The sequence below is a fragment of the Tachyglossus aculeatus genome, chromosome 25 (genome assembly GCF_015852505.1).
Source record: "Tachyglossus aculeatus isolate mTacAcu1 chromosome 25, mTacAcu1.pri, whole genome shotgun sequence".
Lineage (NCBI taxonomy): Eukaryota > Metazoa > Chordata > Mammalia > Monotremata > Tachyglossidae > Tachyglossus > Tachyglossus aculeatus.
In genome coordinates, this window is record NC_052090.1 from 19,519,844 (window position 1) to 19,534,591 (window position 14,748).

A 14,748-nucleotide genomic window follows, 5' to 3' on the forward strand; every position below is an offset into this window, starting at 1 on the left:
AAAGAATTGATTTGGTTAGGGAGGTCACAGAAGCACATTTGATGCCCTACTACACTAATCACTTGTTTTGTGAAGAAGGGACTAGGAGAGAGGTTTAATTGCGAATAAAAGAGCCCTTTCATTAGGACACATTACTTGAAATGCAAAATATTTACATATGCAAATTCCCAAAGCTGTATGGGCTCTTGCAGAAGCTGATTGTGCATTGCATTATGGAATCAGCTGCACGCTTTATGAGTTATTTTGGGCATCTCTGTAAGATACTATCGATAGGACAGTGCACATGAATGGAAGGAAAGGACAGGAGGATAATATTTGCAAAAAAGGGAATTTTAGATGGAAGGTGGTAATTTTGGGTGTGTGCTTCTTCGAGTTGGGGGCAGGCATTTTGACCCTAAGTCTAAGAGATGATTTGCAAATTAAATCCTTAAGTGGGGAAAAGGTCCTTGAGGTGTGGTTTGGGGTTTTGCATCCTGTCATTGTTTCTGACAGTTGTTGAGTGGATTTTTCTCTCTCTTTGCCCGTTCTCCTTTGGGGCCTTAAGCGAGTACAGAGCTTAATTGTGAAATTATTTATATCGGGCCTGGCACAAAGGTAGGCGGTTAAAAGGTAGTGCTGAGCCTTTCACCTCTGTGGTGTGGAGCTGTGAGAGGAAATTTAAAGGCTACAGTCCCTCCAAGCCAGGCCCATTGTCAAGCAGTACAGAAGCTAAAACATCCCTTCTTTTAAGAACCCCAATATCTGGAGACTTGTAGAAGCCCTTTGTTCCCGGGAAGCATAATGAAAACGCTTTAAAACAAGTACCGAGAAGAGATTGCTGGCAAAAAGAAGTCGAACATCCTCTGTTCCCCTGTGCGTTGATTTAACCAGTCTCATCTGCGGTATTAAACTTCCAGAGTTGCATTCTCACTGTCCCTGTTCTTTTAGGGTCGAGTGATAAAGGGGTCATACAAGTTTCATGCTATCATCACTACGTTCGAGATGATCTTGACGGACTGCCCTGAGCTGCGCAATATTCCGTGGCGCTGTGTGGTCATCGATGAAGCGCATAGACTGAAAAATAGAAATTGCAAGCTCTTAGAGGGGCTCAAGATGATGGACCTGGTCAGTATTCAGATAAATTCCAACAAATCTCTGGGTGGGATGTGCCAAGAACAATTCTTTAGGAGCTTACTTTCCTCTTGCCGGTAGTAGCCGTCTGGAAGTCTGGCCAGAGACAGGTGCAGGTGAAGAGGATTCTTCCAGTTTCTGGGGAGCTGGCTCTCAATAAATGAAAGGCAGTGGAAAACATTCCCTATTTCTTTCCTGTCCTGCCTTAATTAAATATGCATATATATATATATATATATATATATATATGAGATAGCCTTCGCCTCTCCTCTTTCTTTGCCTTTTTCCTCTCTCCTGTCCTCATTCATCTGCTTTAAATGCCATTTCCATGGTTTTAAATAGAATGGATTTGTTTAACAATTTTAGCTTGGATTTTCTGATTGCTAACAGAGTTCGTAAAGATATCACTGAATAAGCAGTTAATTTGTGTCAGTTCCACATAAGGTTAAGAAAAGGGATCAAACGTTCAGTAGGTAAATTGATTGTCTTAGTAGAATTAAAAAAGAATAATGGCATTTGTTAAGTGCTTACTATGTTCCAGGCACTGTATTAAGTGCTGGGTAAATACTTTCCCAGGGTCACCCAGTAGACAAGTGGCAGAGGCAGGATTAGAACCCAGGTCCTTTTAACTACCAGGTCTGTGCTCTATCCATTGGGCCATGCTGATTCTCAATTTCACAATATAAAATTGATTAATAGAAGTAGATATAGTTTTCACAACCCTGCTTTTCTTCCAGTTGGCATAAAATCAGTCGGAATTGGGGGAGGGTAGGGAGAGCAGAAAGAGTTAAATATATTTCATGGACTTCTATAAATTCCTTCTCTAGTAGTTTCTCCTGACTTTTTCTCACACGTCCTTTTTCGTTTTCCTCTATTATCATTCCCGCTGCTGCTCATAATACCCTTTCCTGCTATGGAAATTTTAGCTCTTTGCTTAGACGAAAATTATGGGTGTTTAAACAATGCGTTTTCTCTCGATGAATAGTATTTTGGAGATTTCCTTATCAAAGAGTTTGACATTGTGGGCTCTGAAAACTCATAAGCAAGCTTGACTGTTCTGAGAATACTACCATTACTCCATAATGCTATGGTGTTAGTATTGAAACTGTTTGGTCTGACCCAGTGCCCTTCCCCACGGGCGGAAGGGGAAGTGTGTGATAAACCCCAGCTCCTCCGCTTGTCTGCTGTTTGACCCTGGGCAAGTCACTTAACTTATGTGCTTCAGTTCCCTCATCTGTGAAATGGGGATTCAGACTGTGAGCCCCATATGGGACAGTGACTGTGTCCAATCTGATTAACTCGTATCTACCCTAGCACTTAGTACACAAATACTACACAAAATGAAACAGACCACTCTGGCATGCGGCGATCAGGAACAGGATGGTTACAGTTGAGCATAGGTTTCAGGCAGATTAGGAGTAGAAATAGAAAACAATAAAGTAATAAAAATTGTGGCATTTAAGTGCTTACTGTGTGCCAAGCACCGTATTAAGCACTGGGATGGATACACTGTAGACAGATTGGACACACAGTCCCTCCCACAGGGGGGCTCACAGTCCAAGGGAGGAGGGAGAACAGGTTTTGAATCCCCATTTTATAGATGGAACTCGGGGGCAGGGAAGTTAAGCAGGAAAATTGCAGAGCTGGGATTAGAACTCAGGTCCTCAGACTCCCAGACATATGCTCTTTCCGCTCAGTCACACTGCTTCTCACCCAATAAGAACAAGAACCTCAGCCATGTTGGCAGTTTTTAGACACTGAGTATGCGGACAAGACTGTGGACCCTGAATTTGATTTTATCATCGCCACTACAAAGCTCTCATATATGAGTCGCGATCATCTGTAATGTTGTCTTCAAAGAAGAGCAACTATATTTTTCATTTCTGAAGGAGGTGGCTCTGAGGTTAAGAGTATCATTGTGGTGAAGCACCACATTGTTTAGACGGATACTGGTTTAGGAGGACGTTACAGTAGGTGCCTCAATTACTGCATACCTCCAAAAAACCCTCAGTGGAAAGCTCCCATGGTTCCCCCCGGGAAAACCAATGTCGTACTGGACGACGAGGAGGCTGTGCTGAGTATTTACAAAGGAGACTAGCTCTGGCTTGTGTGAATGCTCCAGGAATCACCAGAGTGGTGACAATTCATTAAAACATCTGGCTTAATCTTGTGGGGAGCTGCCTGTCTTTACAGCAGTATCGAGATTAATTGTTTGGCGGGCATTTCCTTTAGAAACATAAGCAGTTGGCTGACATCTTACTTACCAGCCGACTTTAGCCCTAAATCATAGGGGCCTTTAGAAGTTTTGCCCTTAAAAGTGCATGGGCCCTCACCATAATGAACACTGCTATAATTTTTTTTTCCTTTTCGTCTAAATGAGTTCATTCATTGGCTCCCACATCCAACAAGCTTACTGTCCTGGAGTATTTCAGAGCACGTGTTGATAGTGACAATGAAACTGGTAGTAGCTGTATTGAACTCTACAGATGTGTTGAGCCGGCAGAAGTGATTTTCTGTTTCTTAATGAAATGGGAAATATCAACTAATGAGCACCAACAGTTTTTGACTCCCGGAGAAGAAATCCTTCCAAGATCAAAACAGTAGCTTCTTGGGGGTGATGTCCTCGGCCGTATACACAGGGGGTACTCACCAAAAACGGATTGACTGAGGGATGAGTTAGAATTGCTGGGAAAGGAGAGATGGTGAAATAGAAATCTGGAGAGGCTCAGGTCTGACTTTAGGGAGTAATGTTTGTAACCTCTTCTTTTTTGTCAATGACCTTCTTGAAAAAAAAAATGTATATATATAAACTATTATTCTAGGAACACAAGGTGCTACTTACAGGGACTCCGTTACAGAACACTGTGGAAGAACTCTTCAGCTTGCTTCATTTCTTAGAACCAAGCCGTTTTCCATCTGAAACCACTTTCATGCAAGAATTTGGTGATCTGAAAACAGAAGAGCAGGTAGTAATCTCATGTATGCTGTGTTTTAAGGAATCAGCTGGGTTATTCAGAGGTAAAATCATCCCAGTCTTGACTGCTTGCACCCTCGTGTGCTAGAAAAATCCCCAAATTTCCCTGGGCACTATGGTTGAAGCAAGTGCAGATTTCTGTTCTGAGTTGAACTAGGGTATGCTTGATGCCCGATTGAGTGGAGTCAATCAACGGTCTTTATTGAGCACCTACTGTGAGCAGAGCACAGTGCTAATTGTAAGTAAAGAAAGAGCTTTGAAGTTCAACAACTAATTGATTTTATGAAATTTCATGTTGAATAACTTTTCCATCTCCGTAACTGGAATCAAAGTGACAGAATTATTCCATCTAAAAATTGTGGCAAAGTGGGTCTGGGGGGATTTGGAGGGAGTAGGAAAATCAAAATCACATGGCTTTCTGCCATGTGGAAGATGCATTGTACCTTACTAAATTTTTCTGTTGTAAAATGTAAACACAAGCATTGTGCATCTATTCATTAAAGATTTTTTTTAGGTGCAAAAGCTTCAAGCCATTCTGAAGCCAATGATGTTGAGACGCCTTAAGGAGGATGTAGAAAAGAATTTGGCCCCCAAAGAAGAAACCATTATTGAAGTTGAGTTAACAAACATTCAGAAGAAGTACTACCGTGCCATCCTTGAGAAGAATTTTACATTTCTCTCCAAAGGGGGTGGTCAAGCTAATGTCCCCAACCTTTTAAACACTATGATGGAATTAAGGAAGTGCTGCAATCATCCATATCTTATCAATGGTGAGCCTTTCCTTTTGAATCATCATTCATTCTGGTTGTATCGCAGTTTGATTTCAGTAGCGGTAATGACTGGTTTGTGGATTTTATTTTCCTCCCCCAAGCTCTTATCCACTTGTAGGTTAATGATTCTAATGAAATGGTCTTTAGATACCAGTTTAGAAACAGCCTCTTGAATGCTTACAGATTTGTTCTTAGAGCTCGTTAATAGCAAAATTGGTATGTGAGAAATACTGTTTCATTGGAAAATGGGGGCTGGACCCTCTCCACCACAATCCCTCATGTCCCCATACTCACATTCACATATACAAGGAGTTAATGTATGCTTGTGACACCAAACTGCTGCTTTTAGGGATTCTGTAGGTCTAAATACCATACTATAAGCCAAAAGAAATCTGGAAAACACACAAACACACACACACTCTTCAAGTTCCAGTTTATACTGCTGAGTGTATGTTTGCCCGTGTACATCAAGCTGGCTTTCTTTAGGCAAGGCTTAAGGGGTACAACGTGACCTCCCCTTAGTGCGAGTTCTGCAAGAATGTAACTTCTGTGTTTAAGGAGAACTCAGCGGCTGAGTCGTCCTTCCCTAATGCATATGGCCCCAGCACCCCAAGAATGCTTTCATTCTTTCACATTTTAGCTTCACAAAATGATTCATGTGATTAATTTTTTTCCCCTCAGTATTTTGTGAGTTTGGGGTGTTAAGTAAATCATTCTGGTGTGAAAGTAATAGGTAAGGAATTTCATTTGTTCGGTTGTGTGTGTATTGTGGAAAGAGATGACAGGTAATTAGCAAATGAATTGGCACTCCTAAATTCATCTGGGAATCCAGAATATTTTTATTGGGTTTGGTCATCATAAAAAGGTGCATTCCAGGTCATTATTTGGGCTCAGCTGGGTCAAGAATACTTAGAGGGGAATTGGGCATGGGAGAAGAAGAAGAGGAACTACAGCATCCTCAGGCTTAGGACACAATTGGCTCCTGGAAACTGAATTGTAAGTCAGAACTTGTAAAGGAGAACCAGTTTTTTATAGGAGCAATATTTGAAATGAGGGATTAATTCCTGAACCAAGGTCTGACAGCCTCCTTTTAGCCAAATTACGCAGAATTGTGTACTCAGTCAGGTGCAGAGATGTAAAATGGCCACAGTGCTAAATTTCTGCTGCATCTGAGAGGTCCGTGATTGGAAAGCTAGCGTTCACTTCATCGGAGGTAAAATGGTGATGTTGTTCACCCTCCTTGGTGACACTGCATAGCATCCAAGGAGTCCACACACCCCAGCCTCTCCTATTCCACCCCTTATTGCTGTTTTTAGTATTTTTTCCCATTTTCCTGCAGCTCCCCTTGTGCTCATAAGCCCCGGGATCTAGTGGCATGAAAGAGGAAGAAGTTCAGTCAATCAATCACTATTTATTGAGCACTTATCCTGTGCAGGTATTAAGTGCTTGGGACAGTACAGTACAATAGAAGTGGTAGGCTCAATTCCTGCCCACAAGGAACTCACCATCTAGAAGGCGAGGCAGACATTAAAATATGTTTCAGATATATACAGGAGTGCTGTGGGACTGAGGGTGGGGTGAATATCAGTTGCTTAAAGGGGACAAATCCAGGTACATAGGTGACGCAGAAGGAGAAGCAGCTTGACCTAGTGGAAAGAGCATGGGAGTCAGAGGACCTGTGTTCTAATCCCAACGCTGCCAAATGTTGGCTGGGTGACCTTGAGCAAGTCACTTAACTTCTCCATGCCTCAGTTTTCCTGTTCTCTCTCCTACTTAAACTGTGAGCCCCATACAGGACAGGGACTGTGTCCAACTAATTGACACAGTCAATTAGTGCAGTGCGGTGGAGGACACCCAGGGAGTTGCTAATGGGATGTTGTCCACCCAGGGGACTAGAGGACTGTTCCACAGGGGATGATACGGAATCCAGTGTTGAAGATTTTCATAGCGACCTGGATGGCGAAAAGGAAGTGTGCTCATTCATTAGGCTCCCAGATGACTCCAAGCTAGAAGGGATAGCATTTTGGAAGATCAGGTTGGAATTCAAGGTAACCATGGCATATTAGAAAAATAGTTGAAACCAGCAAGATGATGTTGAGAGAAGCAGCATGGCTCAGTGGAAAGAGCATGGGCTTTGGAGTCAGAGGTCAGGGGCTCAAGTCCTGGCTCCGCCAATTGTCAGCTATGTGACTTGGGGCAAGTCAGTTAACTTCTCTATACCTCAGTTATCTCATCTGTAAAATGGGGATTAAGACTGTGAGCCCCCCGTGGGACAACCTGATCACCTTGTAACCTCCCCAGTGCTTAGAACAGTGCTTTGCACATAATAAGTGCTTAATAAATGCCATTATTATTATTATTATTATGTTCAAGAGGGACACATACACTTGCAGAAGATACATGCCATGCACAGATTCAAAGTGATAAGGATTGGCTGTGTGCAAGTTCAAGAGAAATAGATCTAGGGGTTAGAATAAGCTAAAAGGTTAGCCCAGGAGCAGTATATGACTTTTTTAGTGCTTTAATTGAAAAGAACCTTGTTGGCAGAACACAAAATAGTTTTTAGATTGTGAACCCCACAAGGACTGTGTTTCATTCTCACCTGTGAATTTTTCCTCCCAGAGCTTAGTATAGTGCTTTGTGCCCAGTATGCACTTAAATGCTATTACTACTACTGTACAAATATGGACAACAGTAATTCATACATAAAAAGAATAGTGAGGGGTATTTATTGAGCACTTGCCAAGTGCCATACATTGTTCTCAGGGCTTCACAAAATGCAACAGAATCAAAATACCCATTCCCTGCCCTCAGGTGGCTAACCATCTAATGGGAGGAGACAAACACACAAAGTTATTTGCAACCAGTAGGAACAGGAGGAAGAACATGGATATGATGGGTAGTAGAGCCAATAAGCCATCAGAATAACTGATCGAATGTACAAGTGAAATATACGTGAGGCGTAGAAACATGTTGAGGAAGAGTATAAATACTTAAGCACAAGGTTACAACTAGGGATGATGGGAATTGATCGGAGAAGACTTTCTGAAGGTGGTGAGATTTTTAGGAGGGCTTAGAAGATGGGCTGAGCTCAGGCGGTTATGGGAGGATTTGGGGAGTAGAGCATAATAATAATAATAATTATGGTATTGGTTAAATGCTTACTCTGTGCCTGACACTGTTCTAGGCACCGTGTTAAATACAAGATAGTTGGGTTGACAAAGTCCTTGTCCCGCATAGGGCTCACAGTCTTGGTTCCCATTTTACAGATGAGGAAACTGAGGCCCAGAGAGGTGAAGTGACATGCCGACGGTCACACAGCAGACAAGTGGCAGAGCCGGGATTAGAACCCATGACCACCTAACTCCCAGGCCCATGCTCTATCCACTAGGCCATGCTGCTTCAAGCATGAGAGAACTGCAAGATAGTCATACCTTTATAGTCATGCTGGCATCCAGAGGAGTATTCCAGTGGTACATGACCTACAATCTCAGAGAAATGTGGAGAAATTGGAGTGAATGCAGAAGAGAGCTAAGGATGATTGAGGGATTATCAGTAAAAGTTAAAGAATTGCTACTGTTTAGCCTTGAGAAGCGCAGCCTATAATAATAGCTGTGGTAGTTAAAAGCTTACTCTGTACCCAGCACTGGAGTAGATGCAGTCAGATCAGACCCAACCCTTGTTCCAAGTGAGACCCATAGTTCATATGGGAGGAAGAACAGGTATTTAAGCCCCATTTTGTAGATGAGGAAACTGAGGCACAGGGGATTTAAGTGACTCATCCAAGGTTACACAGCAAGCAGTGGCAGAGTTGGGATTAGAACCATGGTGTTTTGACTCCTGGTCCTGTGCTCTCTCCAAGAGGTCATGCTGCTGCTCCTTAAGGAATCAGAGAAAATAGTTGTTAACTGTAAAACGAGGAATTTAGATTCAAAGAAGAACTTCTGCTACTGCTGCTGGTTATTAGTCCCTGAAATGGGTTACTTAGGGAGGTGTGCAGCTTCCTTGCAGCTGGGCTCATTGTCTTCCACTCCCAGCCACTCTGCTCTGTGACGGATGCTTTTAAAATTAAAGCTCTTTCCTGTTGATGGCATTCATTTTTAAAGAAAAAAAAAAAACCTCCCAACTTGGAACCCAGGAATTTTATGGAAAAAATTGTAAAAATACACCTTCCTCTTTACTGAGGTGTTGGGGGAGGGGTATCAAGTCCAAATGAATTGGTCTTCTCATACTTTTGCCCTGTGTGACACAAAATGCCAGAGACCCCATTATTGAAGACCCCGGTGACACAAAGCATTGAGACTCAGGGACTGATGTCTAAGTACCCTTAATTTTCTCCTTGATAAGATAAGAAAGCCTGCATACACACAAATGTCTTCGCTGACCAAACGAGTGGATTTGCCCATTGACTTTGACCCAAGTAAATTTCCCATGTGAATTTCAGTGAACTTGGCTGTAGCTCATCACACCACAAAACCCCCACCTATTGCAACAATACAGTTCCCGAGCAGATACCGCATATCCTTTCTGGCTCTAACTTTGAAAAGTTCCCTGGTGTTTCCATACCTATGTCACATGTAGTTACAGGAAATGTTGAAAATTAGAGTGGTGAAGGGAAGGGGGTTGGGAGTTCCTGGCATAAAGTTAGTAATAACTGAAAAAAAATACCCCATCAGATGGGAGTCTTTTGTGTCCTCCATCCAAATTTCTAAGGGACAGGTGTCCAGATCACATAAAATCACTGGCCTAATTGGCATTTGAATTAGTTGTCTCAGGCTGCCAGGCCAAAGATCGAATTAAAGCTACACCCCTCATCTCCCGTTGCGGTGGTCGGAGATGAAGCCAGGATTCTCAGTTGAGAGACACCTAAGCAGTGTAAGGAAGCTTAGCCTGTGTATGCCTGAATAGTCTAGGAAGAAAAGTCTTTGTTCTTTGGAAGAAGAGAATACGAGTCCAGAACTGCGAGCACAACACTTTCATATGAGCACAAAATAAAATCCAGGGCAGGTTGACAGTGGCTTTTTTTTTTCCCTCAAGCCTAGAGGTTTTCGGTGGAATATTTTAAACAATGGAAAGAAAAGACCTCTGACTAATTCTAGGGAGCAGTTGTGTATCTTGGCTAGCTCCTAGCAGAAAATTCAGACAGGAAAGAACACATGGAGTGAGAGAGGAAATCACAATAGAAGGTGAATGTTGCAAACAAATCCCCAAAGTTAACCCCGAAGCACAAGCTTTTCTTTGTCTCATTCGAGTGACACCTGATGGGATGAGGCTTCAATCGGCTTACTCTGATTTGGGTGGGTGGGAGGGGGGGATTTCCTGCTTCTTTAATGTTAGAACAGATTTTGGTTATTCTTATTTTCATTCGGTTTGTAAACATTTCTTCATTTTAATAATGTAGCTTCCAAATTTTCAGTAGGTATCTGGCCCACTAGCTTTCTCCTGTTAATTCTGGCTGACCGTCTGTTGTTGGAATTTGGTTCTAGACAGCAAACATTCATTTGTTGAGGTGGGCAGCAGGAGGAGGTCGGGGTTGGGGGAGGCTTGTGTGTGTGTGTGTTACCCCTAAATGTGTTATGCTTAAAACGTTGATCCCTTTTGTGCATTTATGTTTCTTGTGCCGAGACTTAGCTTTGGCTAAGTGGATGGATTTTTGTCCATAAACATGAGTGTGTCGCATGTGACGTTCCTGCAGCTTGCATCGGGCCCAGAAAGCGAGCTCATTGTTTTTAGTAATAAAACCTTTTACAGTAGTCACGTAATGCTGTCCAATCTCTGCAGGTGCTGAAGAGAAAATTTTGGAAGAGTTTAAAGAAACATACAATGCCGACTCTCCAGATTTTCAGCTCCAGGCAATGATCCAGGCTGCTGGCAAGCTAGTGCTGATTGACAAGCTGCTGCCCAAACTGAAGGCTGGTGGCCACAGGGTGCTTATCTTTTCCCAGATGGTGCGCTGCTTGGACATACTGGAAGACTACCTCATTCAAAGACGGTGAGGGCAACAGTATTAAAAATGGGAGGAAAACGAAAATGATTCCAACTTGAGAATACATTAATCGCTTGACAGGGTCCTGCGTTCTTAACCTAGAAGTGGCAGCTGCAATGAAGGGGATGAAGCTTGAACCCTCGACTTTGTAACTAGGCGGTGATCTGATGAAAACACGAACTAAACAGACAAACAACAGCCACAACCAAAAAAAAAAAACGCACAGTGCTGCCAAGTTGTATGACATTTCTCTTGTGGTTAATCCGCTAAAGAGGGAATGCACTTAGATTTGGTGGGCTCTGTTTCCTCTCTTCCAGTTGACTTTCATGAGTTAATGTAGGTTTTCGTTATCCTCCGGAGCCTCAGGCTGTTTTCATGGTAGAAGTGCTTTGCTGGATAGGGAAGGAGAGTAAATCTTCCCTTTGCTCAATGGACATCTAAAAACAAGAAAACAGAAAGAGAATCCTTTCTGTTTTCATGGTAGAAGTGCTTTGCTGGATAGGGAAGGAGAGTAAATCTTCCCTTTGCTCAATGGACATCTAAAAACAAGAAAACAGAAAGAGAATCCTTTCTGGGTACAGATTGGTTCTGGCTTAGAAATTCTGCCATCGCTATGCATGTAGGTACCCACGTGGACATCTGCGGAGGATGGAGGGATGAATGTTTGCAGGTTCAAACACCTCTCAGTTGATCAATGGTATCGCTCGATCGATTGGCTCCTGTGAGTCTAGGAGCAGAGTAGTGTGAGGGTGTTTGAGCATACCGTGGCCTTGAAAAAGGACCATCTGAGTTTCTCAGAGCGCCTGTCTCTTTCAGGTACCCGTATGAGAGAATCGACGGCCGGGTAAGAGGCAACCTCCGTCAGGCTGCTATCGACAGGTTTTCCAGGCCCGACTCGGATAGGTTTGTTTTCCTCCTGTGTACCAGGGCAGGAGGCTTGGGCATTAATCTTACTGCTGCTGATACCTGCATCATCTTTGATTCAGACTGGAATCCCCAAAATGACCTCCAGGTAAATCCGCAAGAGGCAGTACATTCTGCTCCTTTTCAAAGCATTTTGCTGGGACTGTGAAGTGACCCACTCAAAAAAAAAAAAGGAATCTGTAAAGTTTTCAGCCGGACTTGAGCAAGCTAATATGTCAGCTTGTGTGTAGTTTATTTTCAGAGACAGTTGCAAGAATGTTGCGACCTTTCTTAGTGTATCTATAGAAGCAGCTTGGCATAGTGGATAGAGGACAGACCTGGGGGTCAGAAGGTCATGGGTTCTATTCCTGTCTCTGCCACTCTCTGCTGTGTGACCTTGGGCAAGTCACTTCACTTCTCTGTGCCTCAGTGACCTCATCTGTAAAATGGGGATTGAGACTGTGAGCCCCATGTGGGACAGGGACTGTGTCCAGCTGGATTTGCCTGTATCTACCCCAGCCCTTAGTACAGTGCCCATCACGTAAGTGCTTAACAAATATCATTATTGTCATTATTATTACTATTATCATTATTATTAAGACCAGGGCCCTGGGAGTCAGAAAACTTGTGTTCTTATCCCAGCTCTTCCACTTGTCCGCTGCTTGACCTTGGACAGGTCACTTAATTTCTCCATTCCTCAGTTTCCTCATCTGTGAAACGGGACTTCAGTACCTTGTCTTCCTCCTACTTAGGCTGTGAGCTCCCTGAAGATCAGGTATTGCATCCAACCTGATTAACTTGTATCTACCCCAGTGCTTACAACACTTCTTGACACATAAGTGCTTAAAAATGCCACAGTTATTAATTGTATTATTATATCGTGTTCTCCGCATATCTGTTTTTCTGTTATTTACAATTGAATATCTTCTCTTTTTCAATGCCCCCTCCTTCTCTTTCCCCTCCGTTTTCTTTTATTCTAGGCCCAAGCAAGATGTCATAGAATAGGACAGAGCAAATCTGTGAAAATCTACAGGTTGATAACGAGGAATTCTTATGAGAGGGAAATGTTTGACAAGGCCAGCTTAAAGCTTGGCCTGGATAAAGCAGTGCTGCAGTCCATGAGTGGAAGAGAGAATGCTACCAATGGGGTAAAAATGAAAGCTTCAAGAAAATATTTTTTTGGTTGTCCAGAGGCTGTCGTTGAATTGGGTCAAACTTTCGGCGTCATGCCATGCCAATCGAGTTGTCTTGTTAAATGATTTTTTAAATCAATTACAATCATATTACCTTTTATTAGGACTTCAACGTGATTCTGTCTTTGTTAACTTTGAAGTTGCTGCCTTTTTTCCCCTACCATCAGATAATGTGTGTTTTATTAAGTGTCCCGAGCCAAGACTGGGTTGGCAGGAAACCAACCTGGGCTGGCCACAGGGTGTGGTGGCACGAGCTCCCAGACCAGACACCGGGGGTGGGGAGGCTGTCCTGTGGGCTGCTTTGTTTCTCGAAGACATGGAATATTAGGCTGGAGACCTCTTGGGACCACTCTGCATCACCCCTTTGTCTGGGGAGCGCTAACAGCCATCCCTTTAAACCCTTTCTGGCCAGGGGACCCTTCAGGGTGATCCTGTGTTATCCTCTGGCTGGGGAGCTCCAGGGGCTACCCCGTGTGGACCCTGAAAGTGACTTCCTGGAAGAGGTGGAGTGAGCCAGGCCCTTGGGAAACTGGCATAGGGTCGTCCCATGCCGGGTTCCCCAACGGGGTAGATCGCACTAAAGTAGTTGCCTGAATTTCATTTGTTTAGTAGTGGACATATCTTCTATCCCAAGGTACTCATCGGGTGTAAAACGTTCATACAAAGTTTGTTCCCCAACTTCAGGTGCAGCAGCTTTCTAAGAAAGAAATCGAAGATCTTCTGCGAAAAGGAGCTTACGGTGCCCTAATGGATGAGGAGGACGAGGGGTCTAAGTTCTGCGAAGAGGACATTGACCAGATTCTCTTGCGCCGGACCCACACGATTACTATCGAGTCTGAAGGGAAGGGCTCTACGTTTGCCAAGGTGTGGACTGAACCGTGCTGGTGTGATCCAGTTGTGTTGGGCTGGCACAGAGAGCTAGGCGGGGAGGAGCAGAACAGTACAAAAACCCCATTTGTGGCCCAAAGTTTACTTTTCATTGTTAAACGCAAAGAGCTCTGCATGCATACCCTTACCACCTACCAGTGTTTGGCGAAGAGCTGTCACTTTCCCATTGAGACTGGCCCTCTGAGGAGTCCTGACTCCATTTTGGAGGCTGGCAGTAGGAAGGTTGTGTCACCGTCTCCTGGGTGTGTGGCCCCCGAGGCGGAAGTACAGCGGCATTGACTCGTGTTTCTTTCCCTTCAGGCGAGCTTCGTTGCATCTGGAAATAGGACAGACATTTCCTTGGACGATCCCAATTTCTGGCAGAAGTGGGCAAAGAAGGCAGAGTTAGATATCGATGCCTTAAATGGAAGGGTGAGTGAGAGGCCCCAATTGGGTATCTATCTTTCCTTGCCCGAGGGGCTTTTTTTAGGGGGTTGAGGCTGAATTTCCTTTCTTCTCCCAGAACAATCTGGTCATCGACACGCCTCGGGTGAGAAAGCAAACCAGGCTGTACAGTGCAGTGAAAGAGGATGAGCTGATGGAGTTTTCGGACCTGGAGAGCGACTCAGAAGAAAAGCCCAGTTCAAAGCCCCGGAGACCCCAGGACAAATCACAGGGCTATGCAAGGAGTGAGTGCTTTAGAGTGGAAAAGAACCTGCTGGTTTATGGGTACGTTCATTGCTCCCGCCTCATGCCCAGTGTCTCCACCACACTTTTTGGATCTTGGCAGTCTGTCCCGAAAGGGGGGACTTGGGGGCCACCCTGGGCTCATTCTGATGTCACCTTTTCATTATGAAAGCAGAACCTGTCTGTCATCTTCCCTGCACTAAGTCGTGACGTTGGAGGGTGGGTCAGAATTTGGGGGAAATTAATTTCTGGTCGAGC

General features: G+C 43.8%; 1 protein-coding gene across 4 annotated transcripts in view; it reads left to right on the plus strand.

Annotated features, from left to right (window-relative positions):
• CHD7 (chromodomain helicase DNA binding protein 7) overlaps window positions 1-14,748 on the plus strand; it is a 173,856-nt gene that overhangs the window by 138,004 nt on the left and 21,104 nt on the right. For all 4 annotated transcript variants that reach the window (XM_038766762.1, XM_038766763.1, XM_038766764.1 and 1 more), the window contains 9 exons: window positions 928-1,104; window positions 3,933-4,076; window positions 4,599-4,854; window positions 10,636-10,846; window positions 11,657-11,852; window positions 12,724-12,891; window positions 13,621-13,800; window positions 14,125-14,235; window positions 14,327-14,532. In XM_038766762.1, the coding sequence (XP_038622690.1) occupies window positions 928-1,104; window positions 3,933-4,076; window positions 4,599-4,854; window positions 10,636-10,846; window positions 11,657-11,852; window positions 12,724-12,891; window positions 13,621-13,800; window positions 14,125-14,235; window positions 14,327-14,532 (1,649 nt within the window). The remainder of the gene's footprint in view (window positions 1-927; window positions 1,105-3,932; window positions 4,077-4,598; window positions 4,855-10,635; window positions 10,847-11,656; window positions 11,853-12,723; window positions 12,892-13,620; window positions 13,801-14,124; window positions 14,236-14,326; window positions 14,533-14,748) is intronic.